Source organism: Dromiciops gliroides, chromosome 4, assembly GCF_019393635.1.
Source record: "Dromiciops gliroides isolate mDroGli1 chromosome 4, mDroGli1.pri, whole genome shotgun sequence".
NCBI lineage: Eukaryota > Metazoa > Chordata > Mammalia > Microbiotheria > Microbiotheriidae > Dromiciops > Dromiciops gliroides.
This window is the reverse complement of record NC_057864.1, coordinates 211014155-211027807: the sequence shown is the minus strand read 5'-3', so window position 1 is coordinate 211027807 and position 13653 is coordinate 211014155. Positions and strand designations below refer to the sequence as shown.

The 13653-nt window shown below is 33.5% G+C and overlaps 1 protein-coding gene across 1 annotated transcript in view; it reads left to right on the top strand.

Moving 5' to 3' along the window:
* HELZ (helicase with zinc finger) overlaps window positions 1-13653 on the top strand; it is a 272879-nt gene that overhangs the window by 153036 nt on the left and 106190 nt on the right. Inside the window, 2 exon segments of the mRNA XM_044001827.1 lie at window positions 5930-6109; window positions 6656-6760. Of these exon segments, the coding sequence (XP_043857762.1) occupies window positions 5930-6109; window positions 6656-6760 (285 nt within the window).

Genomic DNA, 13653 nt, shown 5'->3' with positions numbered 1-13653 from the left:
ATTAATATATAAATTATATTTCCCTTGAATTATATCTGGCACCTGATGAATAACATACATTTTCTTCAAAATAGATAACGGCAATAAGTAATCTGATTATAGGAAATCTAAGTTATGACAGTTTATAGTTTGAAATTTGAGATAGGTTTTATGTTATTTTTGGACATATTTACTTGTGAGCATTTTTATTTAAATAATGAAATCCTGTTGACTGAGTGAGCATGAATTACATGAATCCATCCAAAAGGAAAAAAATTTGGACAGAAATGGGAAAGACTAGTGAGGAGCAAAATAAATAATCTGTAGTAAAGCACTGGCCCTGGATTCAGGAAGACCTGAGTTCAAATCCAGCCTTAGACACTTGACACACTAGCTGTGTGACCCTGGGCAAGTCACATAACCCTCATTGCCTCGCCAAAACCAAACCAAACAAACAAAACCCCCCCCAACAAAACAAAACAAGGGAAATGCAGACTAGGAAAAATATAGTTTAAAAGTAGTTGGTTCATATTATTTAATTGTATTGGGCATAAATTAAAATTTTTTTACTGTTTTGAAATACTGTTAAAAAAAGATAACTACTTCTTATTAGAATGAATGCTTTTTAACTTCAGCCTCTAGTTTGATTATACACTTTGGAGATGAAGTCAAAGGACCTGGGTTCAAATTCCAGCTTTGTCACTTACTACTTGCATAACCCTGAGCAAGTCCTTTGACCTCTTTGGCCTGTTTTCTTGCCTATAAAATGAGATTGTTGTGATAGATGACTTTTGAGGTATCTTTCATTTCTAATTCTAAGGTGAAACAGGGAAATTAACTTCATGTTTTCCTACTTATTTGTTTTCCATAAGTTGCCAATAGCTATGGTCATTTTTATATGTGATTGAACATAAGCTGGCATTAGGGATGCTAATTTGATTTGAAAAAAGTGTTTACTCTTTAACAATTACTAGACATGGAACTAAATAGGAAACTATAGATTTGTATCAAACTTAAAACACTGTTAAAATGCTCTTAGATTCAGTGTACAATCCATTGTACATATCCTTTAATGTTCTTTGGTTTATTGAAATACATGTGTTAGAGACTTGAGATCTGTTTATTTAAAAAATATAACTATGCAAATTTATAAGCACAGTAATACCTCATTTGTCTTATGTTATTCATCTCATTATATATATGTGTATATATAATATATATTATAGAAATAAATCACCTCTCCATTTGTACGTCTTCCTTTTTCTTAGATTATTGTGGAAGTCTTATTATTTGTCTCTGTACCTCAAGTTTCCCACCATTCCAGTCTATCTTATACACTGTGGCCCAAATGATTTTCTTTAAGCTGAGTTCCCCTCATGTCACACTCTTCACTACTCATTCTACTCCTGTAGCTTTCTGTTGCTTCTAGAATGAAACATAAGCTTCTTTGTTTAGTTTTTAAATCTTTACACAACTTGGACTTAGGTCCCATTATTTCATCACAGTCCCAACCTATCTTTTCAGTGTCCTCCTCAGCCTTCTCCCTTTTTCTTCCTCCTATACTTCATAATGTAGCCAAACTGACCCCATTTCTTACCCACTATACTCCATTTCTCATCTTTGGACCTTTGCACTGTCTCTTCTGCTTACCAGGAACTTAATGTTCTCCTTACCTTTGCTTTATAGAATCTTTTACTTTCTTTTAAGATGCTGCTCAAGCATTGCTTTCTATATTAAACCTTTCTTTATGCCCCCAACTGCTAGTGCTCTTCCTAACCAACTACCTTTCTTTTCCTCACGAATACTTGAAAGTCCTCTTTTTCTTTGAAGTCCCATTTTTTCCCCTGAAAGATTATACTCACTGTTGCTGGATAGGTGATTCTTGGTTGTAACCCCAGTTCCTTTGCTCTCTCGAATATCATATTCCATGCCCTCTGATCCTTTAATGTAGAAGCTGCTAGATCTTGTGCAAACCAACTACCTTTCTTTTATCTATTTTGTATATATTTGAATTTATGCTGTACTTATATTGGTACTTGTTGTCTCTCCCATTAGAATGTAAGCTTCTTGGGAGTAGAGATTGTTCCTTTTTCCCCCCGCTTTTTCTACTTGCATTGCCAGTTCCTAGAAAAATGCCTGGCACAAAGCAGGTGGCTATTAAATGTTTCTTGATTGGTTGATTGATTAATAGAAGAGTCACCTTGGGCAAATCACTTCACCTCTCTGACACCTCGTGGTATGAGCAAAATCTGTTTGGGCTATCTCCCCCCCCCCCCAATAAAAGGCAGAGAAACTTGCTGGGAGGGTGGATCAGTGGGATGAGCTTTAGTATCTTGAACCAATGAAGTTTCAGAGTGCTGTGACTTGATTCTCTTGGCATGTCATTCTGGTTGCCTAAGGTACTGCCATATTGACTGAGTTAATTTAGCTGAAAAAGCACAGAAGCTGTCTAGGAGCCTTGATCAGTTCAGATGGCTAAGGTTAGAACCATTGATCCTAATTTTCAGTTGCCTTTGGCATAAAAAACCTGACCATGAAGAATACATGCCATCCTAGCCAGCACAATCTGCTGAGTAGATAGTTTCTGCTTTTTATCTATATAGAAACTTATCTGTTGCTATCCTTAGTTAGTTTCCTTTCCATGCTATGCCTAAGTATGCCTCTTTTTGTTAAGATGGTTTGACTGTTTCATTATTGCAAAACTTTAAAGTTAGCATTTTTATGGTATTGTAATATTCAGTTACATTAACATAATTTATTTAACTATTCAATAATTGTTGGACATATGTTATGATTAAAAGACTTGAAAATTTCATTATCTACTTCCTTAAACAGAGTATATAAAAATAAACCCAGTTTTGTCACAAATAATAATTGCTATAATGTGAATGCAGATAGGCATAGGGATAGACAATAGACCTGCGACTTTATTAGTCTAGGAGAGAAAAATCACTCTACCAGTGCAGATTGGTACCTTCTCTACAACATAAACTACCAGAGAGTTGCCTAGAGCTCTGAAAGATTAAATTATCAGTTAGTAAATGTTAAAGGTGGGACTTAAACCCACCTCTGAAGCCAACTTTCTGTCCTTTACACCCCATGATATGTATAGTAGGGCCATATCCTTAGTTTCCTTTCCATGCTATGCCCAAGTGTGCCTCTTTTTGTTAAGATGGTTTGACTGTCTCATTTTTGTTTGCATGGCCCTAGACTCCTGCAATTTGGATTTGTGTTTGATTTCTATAGTTTATTAGTGCTATATATAAAATAAGGTCTAAAGGAAGTCCTGAGGAAAGGTCTCTGAGGAAAAATGAATTACATTTCTTGTATGGACTATATGGTCTTTGTTTAGTGTCTTTGGAAGCCTATTGGAAAAAAAAATGCTTCTGAGTTCTTGGGCATGTTCTGGACCATTAAGGTTTCCAGAAAAGTGACCTTCATATAAAAGAGGTATTACCAAATGCAAGAGTAGTTTGGCTGAGGTAAAAAAAAAAAATCCTTTGTAACTCTTTTACCTTTTTGTCTTGTTTTAAATAATACCCTATATCTTTGCATCACAGTATTTTTGAAAGAAATTTTCTGTAGCTTTTTCTGTGACTAATTAAATTAGTCCTTTGTCTTCATGCAGAGAGCATTTTGCTATCATAACAGTCTACTCATATTGCACTAATATTTTGACAGACATTTTGATCGCAATTTTCTTTAGTTTTTGTTCTACTTAGTATTCCTCTTTTACTTCACATATCCATCATCTTCATCATAGGACTTACGTTGTTATGTATCTTATTTGTTATTGTCTTGATGGAAAAGCATACAATTAATTCTCCACTCAGTTTTATCACTGCCACAGCTGCCCCCAGTACAAGTCTTCCAAGCCCAGCCAAATTGTGACCATTTATGCTACTGTGGCTGGTATAAACCGCATTTACATTTATATCATTGAAAAGATTGCAACCTTTTTAGATATTCTTGAATCAGGCCGCCATTTCTTAAAGATGTGTACTTTTATTTAAATATATAAAAGAGTCCTTCACTTTGTGCATACTTTTCCTTTTTTCTTAAATCATAAAAGTATTTTGTTATTTTGTAATTACATGTAAAGGTAGTTTTCAACATTTGTTTCCAAAAAGTTTTTATTTCCAAATTTTTCTCCCTTCCTCTCTTCCCTCCCCCCTCCTCTCTTCCCTCCCCCCTCCCCAAGACAGAAAGCAATCTGATATAGTTTATATATATACAATCACATTAAACATATTTCTGTATTAGTCATATTGTGAAAGAAGAATCAAAACAAAAGGAGAAAACCTCAAAAAAGCGATTTAAAAAAACACAAAAAAAGTAGAAACAGCATGGTTCAATCTACATTTACAGTTCTTTTTTCTGGCTGTGGAGAACATTTCCCATCATGAGTCCTTTGGAATTTTCTTGGATCTTTGTATTGCTGAGAAAAGCCAAGTCTATCACAGTTGATCATCACACAACGTTGCTGTTACTGTGTACAATATTCTCCTGGTTCTGCTCACTTCACTCAGCATAAGTCCACTTAAGTGTTTTTTTTTTTTTTTTTAGTGAGGCAATTGGGGTTAAGTGACTTGCCCATGGTCACACTGCTAGTTAAGTGTCAAGTGTCTGAGCCCGGATTTGAACTCAGGTACTCCTGACTCCAGGGCCGGTGCTCTATCCACTGCGCCATCTAGCTGCCCCCCACTTAAGTCTTTACAGGTTTCTTTCAAATCTGCCTGCTCATCATTTCTTACAGCACAGTAATATTCTATTACATTCATATACCACAACTTGTTCAGCCATTCCCCAGTTGATGGGCATTTCCTCAATTTCCAATTCTTTGCCACCACAAAGAGAACTACTATAAATATTTTTGTACATGTGTGTCCTTTTCCCTTTTTTTATGATCTCTTTGGGAAATAGACCTAGTAGTGGTATTCCTGGGTCCAAGGATATGCACTAAATTGGACATAGTTGCAAATTACTTTCCAGAATGGTTGGATTAGTTCACAACTCCATCAACAATACATTGGTTTTTCGACTTTTCTACACCTTCTCCAACATTTATTATTTTCCTTGTTTGTCATATTAGCCAATCTGATTGGTGTGAATTAGTATCTCAGAGTTGTTTTAATTTGCATTTCTCTAATCAATAGTGATTTAGAGCATTTTTTTATATGGCAATAGATAAACTTTGATTTCTTTATCTGAAAACTGCCTGTTTATATCCTTTGACCATTTCTCTTTCTCTCTCTTTTTTTTTCCTGTGACCATTTCTTGATTGGGGAATGACTTGCATTCATATAAATTTGATTTAGTTCCCTGTATATTTTAGAAATGAGGTCTTTATCAGAAACACTGACTTTAAAAATTGTTTCCCCAAGCTGCCATTTTTCAAAATTATTGAAATCTTTGAGTGAAAACAAAGCTTATTTTTGAGGTATGTTGGCAGCGTTTAGGTCCAGAATGTATAATCTTTTAGCTTTTCAAAGTAAATTTTTTGATGAATTAACAATGGATTCTCTCTCACAATTTTGTTATATTGACTATGAAAAAAATGAGCTGGAATTTCTGCAATATATCTCTACATATCTCTGTGCATATTTGTACAAATATGTATTTTTTTCAGATGCTTTCAAAAAATGTAGTAAAATTTTATTTTGAAACTTTAACAATGATAAGTTGTTTTTTGGTAGACTTAATATCACTCTGAATTAAAAATTGGTAATAGGTAGTTTGTAATTTCTTCAAGTAATTAGCTTTAAGGTTAATTTTTATTTTAACTTGGCTTAATTGTAAATCATTCCGTGACAAAATTGAATGGTGTTTTTTAAAAATGTAGTTTCAAAATAAGCATTAGTTTTATAGATACTTTAAATGTTTATTGTTTATCAGTTAAGTAACTTGGTATATTGAAAATAATTTTCAAAACCTTTTTTTTTTTTTATAGGCAATGGGATGAGCAGTTGGATCCTCGACTAAATGCAAAACAGAAAGAGGCTGTTCTGGCTATTACCACCCCACTTTCAATACAGCTGCCTCCTGTTCTTATCATTGGTCCCTATGGGACAGGCAAAACCTTCACTCTAGCTCAGGCAGTCAAGCACATACTCCAACAACAGGATACTAGGTGAGATGGTGGTATAGAGATTTAGATATTTAATTACCAACACAAATAGCCAGTTTTCCCCCTTAAATACTAAGAAAAGGCTAGTAGAAAGTAGAACAAAATTTTCATTGATCTTAAAAAATTATCAGTCAGTGTTTTAGGGGCACTAATGTTAAATTAATTATTTTTAAAATTATTTGTGTTTTAAAAAGAATTTGCAATATAGAGAGTAATTGCATTTAAATAGTTTAAGAAAGCTCTCCATTATATATTTAAAATTATGATGTTAGATCTACAAAGTATGCTTATATTGCTTATATTGTAGTATATTATTATCTTACCTGAAAGATTTTAAAAGTAATTTGTATAAAGTGTAATTCTTTTATGGTTTAAAGATTAACATAACTTCATAAAAGCCTCATTAAGTCATGTATCATGGAGATTAGTGAACAGTTTGAGAGAAATGTATGGAAAGATGGCCACTGTTTGCTTTTTTTTCTTTTGATATTTTGGTACTTTGATTGTTTTGTGTTTTATCATTCTTTTTATTTGCACCATTTATTCCAGCAGGATTCTCATTTGCACCCATTCTAATAGCGCTGCTGATCTCTACATAAAGGATTATTTACATCCATATGTAGAAGCAGGCAATCCCCAGGCGAGACCTCTCAGGTATTTTTTTAAGGCTTATTATGTATCTATAAACATACCTTTATTATTCTTAAGAAAAGGTGTCTGTAAGCTAATTTTAATTACTTTGAAAATATTTAAACATTTAAATATATATTGGCATTTGAAAGTTTGGAGAAACAATTTGAAAGGATTTGAATTTAGTGAAAAGTTTTAAAACTTTTTACAATTTATTTTCTATACTTAGTAAAGACATCCTTTTTTAAGTCTTACTTATGTGAAAATGTCTTTTCTATTTGAGGAAAGTTTAATATGTTCCTCTAAAAGCTACTATAATAAAATATACTAAATATTAATTAGTTGTATTTGAAAATATTGTAACACATTTGGCATGTACCAGTCATGCAGTAATATTTATAAAAGTTAAATTAGAATGGTGAATCTTATAAGAAATTGTCATAGAGGTTACACATTAGAGAACCATGAAGAGTAAAATGTTTTCTTTTATTAAATGTACTTACTTTGCTATTTGAAAGATTTTTCCAATGTGTTGGAAAGAAAGTGGCACGAGGATTTAAGTTAGAGACAGGAAGGCCCTTTGAATAAATATATGTATAAATATATTATATATATATATAAATGCAAGAAATATTTAAATGTGGGTATAAGTTTATTAGAGATGAAATAATCCTTTTCTTCAGAAAGCAAAATAGACTCACCAAACTATTTATTATACCATTTGCTCTCATTATATCCTAAATTAGTGTTTAGTTTGATCATTTTACATACTAATATGCCATGCCTTGTGTTGTTTGGATTAAATTACTGGTTACAAATTGATTTCCAATCATAGCTCTAAACCATAATTCACTAAATTTTTATTTTTAGATGAAAATTGGGCAAAAAGACGGTCAAGCAAAAATTATACATTTAATAACTATGGTAGTATTTTTAATGATTTTATAATCACATATAAAAAGTGGAAGTGATGGTATCAATTATATTGATTCTTGTTTATTTCCCTAAGTCTAATTCTGAAGGAAACATTGAAACAAATAATTGCCTTTAAATATCTCATGCTTTCATTTGATTGAAAACTGTTTAGTGGAGCAGGGTTTATGATGGAAGAATATTCTGCTTAATGTGATAGATAATAGAATGACATCATTTTTTCAAGTCAGATGAATTTTGGTAGGCACCATCTGTGCTGGGAACATGTTTACTTTAATGAATGTGTTTTTCTGTGAAACACAGAAGGTCAATGCTGTTGGCATGCTAGAAGTAATTTTGGACTCTCCAAAGAGACTTTCGAGGTCCATTTCTAGGTATGGCAGTTATTGTTTAGCAGATTCACATTTTGCCTAACCATGATTTGTTGGTCCTGTCCTTATTAGGGGATATGACTGGACTTGCTCTATATTTGAGTATGTTAAGTGGGGAACAGAGCTCTAACAGCTTTCCGCTTATTTATATGTTATATTCTATATATAGGAACCTGTACCTTTGTAGGGAAAATTGAATAGTTGCCCTCCAAAATGCTCCAAAATGAAACCAAAAAAAGTCCTTAAAAACTCTGCCACAGTTTGGGGAGAAGCATCTAAATATAGTCAAATACAAACCCATTTTCTTACCTCTTACTCTGAAAGCAAATAAAGGTATAAAAAAGAGTAAATAAGATAATAAGTCCATTAAAAATTATTAGTGAGATGTAAGGCTTTGAGAAATTTTATTAAATTTATTTTCAAATTTATATCATTAGTAGAACTAAGTATTGTGGTGTAATTTCAAAGGGTGCCAGAAAGCCTATTTTTCCCCAAGTATTTCCTTCACAGTGTCCCAGATTCCTGCAATTACTGTTATGCTTTTAACAAAGGCCCAAAGTGTTTGTGGAGCCCCTCTTAAAATGTTTCCTGAGAAGGATAACAGATTAAATGATTATGATTTATTGTTGGCTGTTATTACATTGGATTGGGGTTATTTTCCTAATAGATAAGGTTCTCTTGGGGAATCACTCGGAAAGAATTTTATGGGGGGTGGTGAATGTTGTAAAGGTTAGGAAGATGGACAACAGACTGGAGTTCCTCTAGTAAAGCTAGGGCACACACAACAGTAGAGGGGGGTACTAGGTTCTTAGAGTTTGAAGTGGGAACTGGTTGACATTGTGACAAAAAGTGCTAAACAGTGGGAAAGAGACTGCTGAAGAATGTATGTGTCACAGTTTTGCTTGGCATATCTTTGGATATTGAACACATCATCAATATAATTGACTGCTGTTGGCTTTTACATATAATATCAATAATATAGTTAGAATGCAAGCAGGCACACTGGCAAAAACCTGTTCAAAATGTTTTGGGATGGACCTTTTTAGAAAAGTATTATCTCTGATGTCAGATTCTTTTTTTTTTTTTTTTTTAGTGAGGCAATTGGGGTTAAGTGATTTGCCCAGGGTCACACAGCTAGTAAGTGTTAAGTGTCTGAGGCCGAATTTGAACTCAGGTACTCCTGACTCCAGGGCCGGCACTTATCCACTGCGCCACCTAGCTGCCCCTGATGTCAGAATTTTTAAAGAATGAAGTATATAGAAAATTATTTTGGTTACTTGCATGTGATTTTGGGATCAGCATCTGATTGTGGCAGAGTTTGTAATAAAGTTTTATAAAATTAAGAAAAATATGCATTCATTGCTTTTGTGTGCATGACTTTTTGTGTGTGACTCTCAGTAGGTTTGTATGCATTTAACTGTGGCTTTGCTTTGTGCAGGTACATGCTTTCTAGTTTTTCTATGGTGTTATTTCTCCTGATTTTCAGTATTTTATTTAATAAGTTTATTTTACTGATTTACTCCATATGAAATATAAGAAAGTTATAGTGGAGTAAAAATATATGTTAACAGGGCATGTCTCATTTTAAAATTCATTGAAGTCTTTGTGAGGCATGTGAGTAGATATACTTTTGGAAAATACATCACCTGTAAACCTTACATTACTTTAAAGTATTTTTGGAAGAATTTTTGACAGTCATGGATACTGTCCCCTTAAAAGCAGAAAAAAATGTAAGTGTAGAAGACCTCAATTTTACTCGTGGAAAAAAAAATTCTCTTTTTAAGAAAACAGTCTATATAATCTAGTTTGGCATAATGTCAGTTGAATAATCACAGTTAATCAATGGAAAATTGACTGATGTCCAAAGTAAATGTGAAAATACAGATTCAGAAATTTAATTATTGGCCATTTAAAATTTTATTTTATTTTATTTTATTTTAGTGAGGTAATTGGGGTTAAATGACTTGCCTAGGGTCACACAGCTAGGAAGTGTTAAGTGTCTGAGGCCAGATTTGAACTCAGGTACTCCTGACTCCTGGGCCGGTGCTCTATTCACTGTGCCACCTAGCTGCCCCAAGGCCTTTTTTTAGTACAAGAAATTTGGAGTGAAATTTAACAGCTACCTTTTTTTTTTTTTTGAGAGGCAGTGACAGTTAAGTGACTTGCCCAGGGTCACACAGCTAGTAAGCGTCATGTATCTGAGGCTGGATTTGAACTTGGGTCCTCCTGAATCCAGGGCCAGTGCTTTATGCACTGTACCACCCAGCTGCCCCTACAGCTACTTTTTTCAAAGATATTTTCATTTATTTAAAGGTGTAATCTTGACTGAAGACATTTTCTCTAGATATATTTTCCTAGAGAGTAATAGTACTTTTAAAAGCTATATTAAAAAAAGAAAAGAAAAACCTAATCAAAGCATTTTTTATACCATGGACTGTTTCATAAGAAAAGGAAATTTTTAAACATTAATCATTTTCTGCCTGAAGTGTTGTTTGTAAATATTTTTTTTTTAAGTGAGACAGTTGGGGTTAAGTGACTTGCCCAGGGTCACACAGCTAGTTAAGTATTAAGTGTCTGAGGCTGGATTTGAACTCAGGTACTCCTGACTCCAGGGCCGGTGTTCTATCTACTGTGCCACCTAGCTGCCCCGTTTGTAAATCTTGATACAAAAACTACAAACAATTTCATCATATTAATTCACATTTCCTAATGAGTTGCTTTGTTTGTCTATATATGTTATGCTTCCAATGCAGGTGGGCCCCAGTTTAAGAAAACTGGATTTTCAAAAATCCAAATTTATAGATCAGGTAAATCAGGCAGTTATGTATTTGCATATCAGAAGTATTATCAGCTCTAAAAATTGAATATACAATTCCATTAAATAATGAATTCCTACCTTGTGTTTAACATAAAGCTGATTATCCAACTTCTAAAAACTATGTGTATTGTGTAAAGTGAAGTACACATATATTCATCTGAAAGGTTACCCTTGTTTCTGCTGTTTCCTATTAAAATAATGTTTATTGATGCTCCCCCCTCCCATCACTGTCATTTCCTAATGACTGTTCCTCCCTACCCTTGACCTCAATTCCTGCTATTATTTCCTAATGTACTAACACTTCAAAATTGGCCAATATAGTTCGAAAATGGAGTATGTTGGTTAAATTTACTTCTAACTTTTATGTTTTCAGTTTAATGTAAATAAAATGCTGAGTCTCAAGGAATCCTATCCACATTTTCCCACTTTGTAAGGAATATTTCAGAACAGAAGCCGTAGATATGTTCATATACCTTCATAAATTTAAATAACTTTAAAGTTGGTAGAGACCTTAGTATCATCTCGTCCAAACTCCCTTGTTTCATAAATAAGAACATTTTTAGTTTCTCTTGTGGCTCTCAAGTCGTATGACCAAAGATGACAAGGTCCCATTTTCTTCTAACTCAGGACTTTAACCTTATTCTTATTATTTTGTGTCCTGAGTGTTTTAAGTAAGCGTGTCTCTGATCCTTACAGAATGCTATAGCCAGCATCTGTGTTAAATCCTTTGGGAATTAGTCAGGAGGACAAAAACATAGCTATTAACATGTAGGATATAAGTTAATAAGAGGTCGTCCATAAGAATAGAGAAGCTTTTGCTAGTGAAAAGAATGCAGAGAATCACATCTTTTAGAAAGGACATGAATAAACTACAGCTTATTTACAGCAGGGCAACCATGATAATTAAGAGGGTTGAACTGTAAGCTATAGGTTGAAGTTGAAGTAACTGAAATTTAGCCTTCAAAAGAGGAGACTTTTTGGCAGAGGAGCGATAATAGGAAATATAATAGGTATATTTGAATATTGTTATAGACTGGGGGTCTACAAGAGGTCATAAAAGACAGAAAAAAGAGGAATTCTTTGAATTTGCAGACAGGAGGATTTTGGCTTGATGTTAGGAAAACATTTCCTAATCATTAGAGCTATCTAGAAGTTTGTCTGAGCTGCCTTGGGAAATAGTGGACTCTTCCTCACTGGCGGTTGTCAGGTGAATACTAGATAATCATTTGGGAATATTGTACAAAGTATTTCTAGTCAGGAATAGTTTGGGCTAGATGACCTCTGACCCTTTTAGTTCTAGATTCCATTAGTCTGTAAGTTGTAATTGATAGTGAGAATCATATACCTATAGGAATGCTGGAAAAATAGTTGCATATGAAATGTAGAAAACTCATTTGGTGTGATTCATTGTATTTTCTCCACAATAGAACCTTTGGATTTTTTTAAAAGGTCTTTAAAATTTTTGTCTATTTTGTAGTAAACATTTATTTATTTTAAAAGTCCATATTAGACCTTGCAGTACAATGAATTATCCTCTGTAATTTAGCGGAGTACAAGATTCAGCTTTTTTTTTGAGTTGATGCTGGTACCATATTAGCCAAGAGTGGGATCAGGAGATTTATAGCTGAATGAGATTTTTGGAGACCCTAATTTTACAAAATGATGAAATTTAAGTATATAATAGATTATCTTCATTGGATCTCAGTTTTGCAAATCTCATTTCCTTATGTTTCTTATTTAAGCTTTGATAAGTATCTCAACTCAGTCACCAAGAATTAGGTTTGAATATAGAAAAAAGACATAATTTAATGGTAATACATTTTCTTAACTTTAAGAAAATATCATATAACATATATCCTGCTATATGAAGACTTAGGATAATTTGGCAGAATCCCTCGGAAGCTCTGTTTTAGAAGCTGCTTAAAAATAAGATCACTCGATTATAGATTGAGAGCAGGAAGAAACCCTAGAAATCATCCAGTCAAACCTTGCCTCACTCTACAAGTGAAGAAAATTGAGGCTCAGAGAAACCATGTGACCCTCCCAAGATCATATACGTGTTAAATATCAGAGTCAGGATTGTAACCCAGATCCTCTGATTCCATAGCCATCATTTTTTCCATTCTAAATAGATGAATGAATCCAGATTTGTCTTTTCTCACTTGTAGAATTTTTGTATTACACCAAAAATTTGTGTGTTCGTGTGTATGTCTGTGTGTGAACACACCTGTGTAATTATATTAGATAAAACAATTATATCTCTCTTCTATCTATCTATCTGTTATAATAGTACCTATTGAATCCTTACTCTGTGCCTAGCACTGTGCTGGATATTGTCTGGGAGTTGAGGAAGGAGTCGTGCAAAGAATGAAAGAGAAGAAGCCACCTTATATGCTGGCTGAGAAAATAGAATTAACATATATGAAATGGAGAACAGATAAATCTTAAACAGTGGTACAATTAATATTATAAGATATACAATAATACAATAAGAATTCAAAGAAGAAAGGTCATTCAGGTAGGCTGGAAAGGTAAAATGGTATTCCATTAGAGGTGGCTTGATGGAGGAGAGGTAGAATTTGAGTTGAGTCTTAGAGATTGAGTGGGCTCTAAGGATAATGAAGGAAAAAGCATTGCAGGTATGGGAATCACACTTTTCTTATCGTCAACTCTGGATTCCTATCCCTACCAGCTGCCTTCTTTATTCCTTTTCAAAATGCTGAATGACTGGAAGAAGTAAAAAACAAACAAACAAACCAGTGGACTAGTATTACTACAATTAGTTACCTCACAAC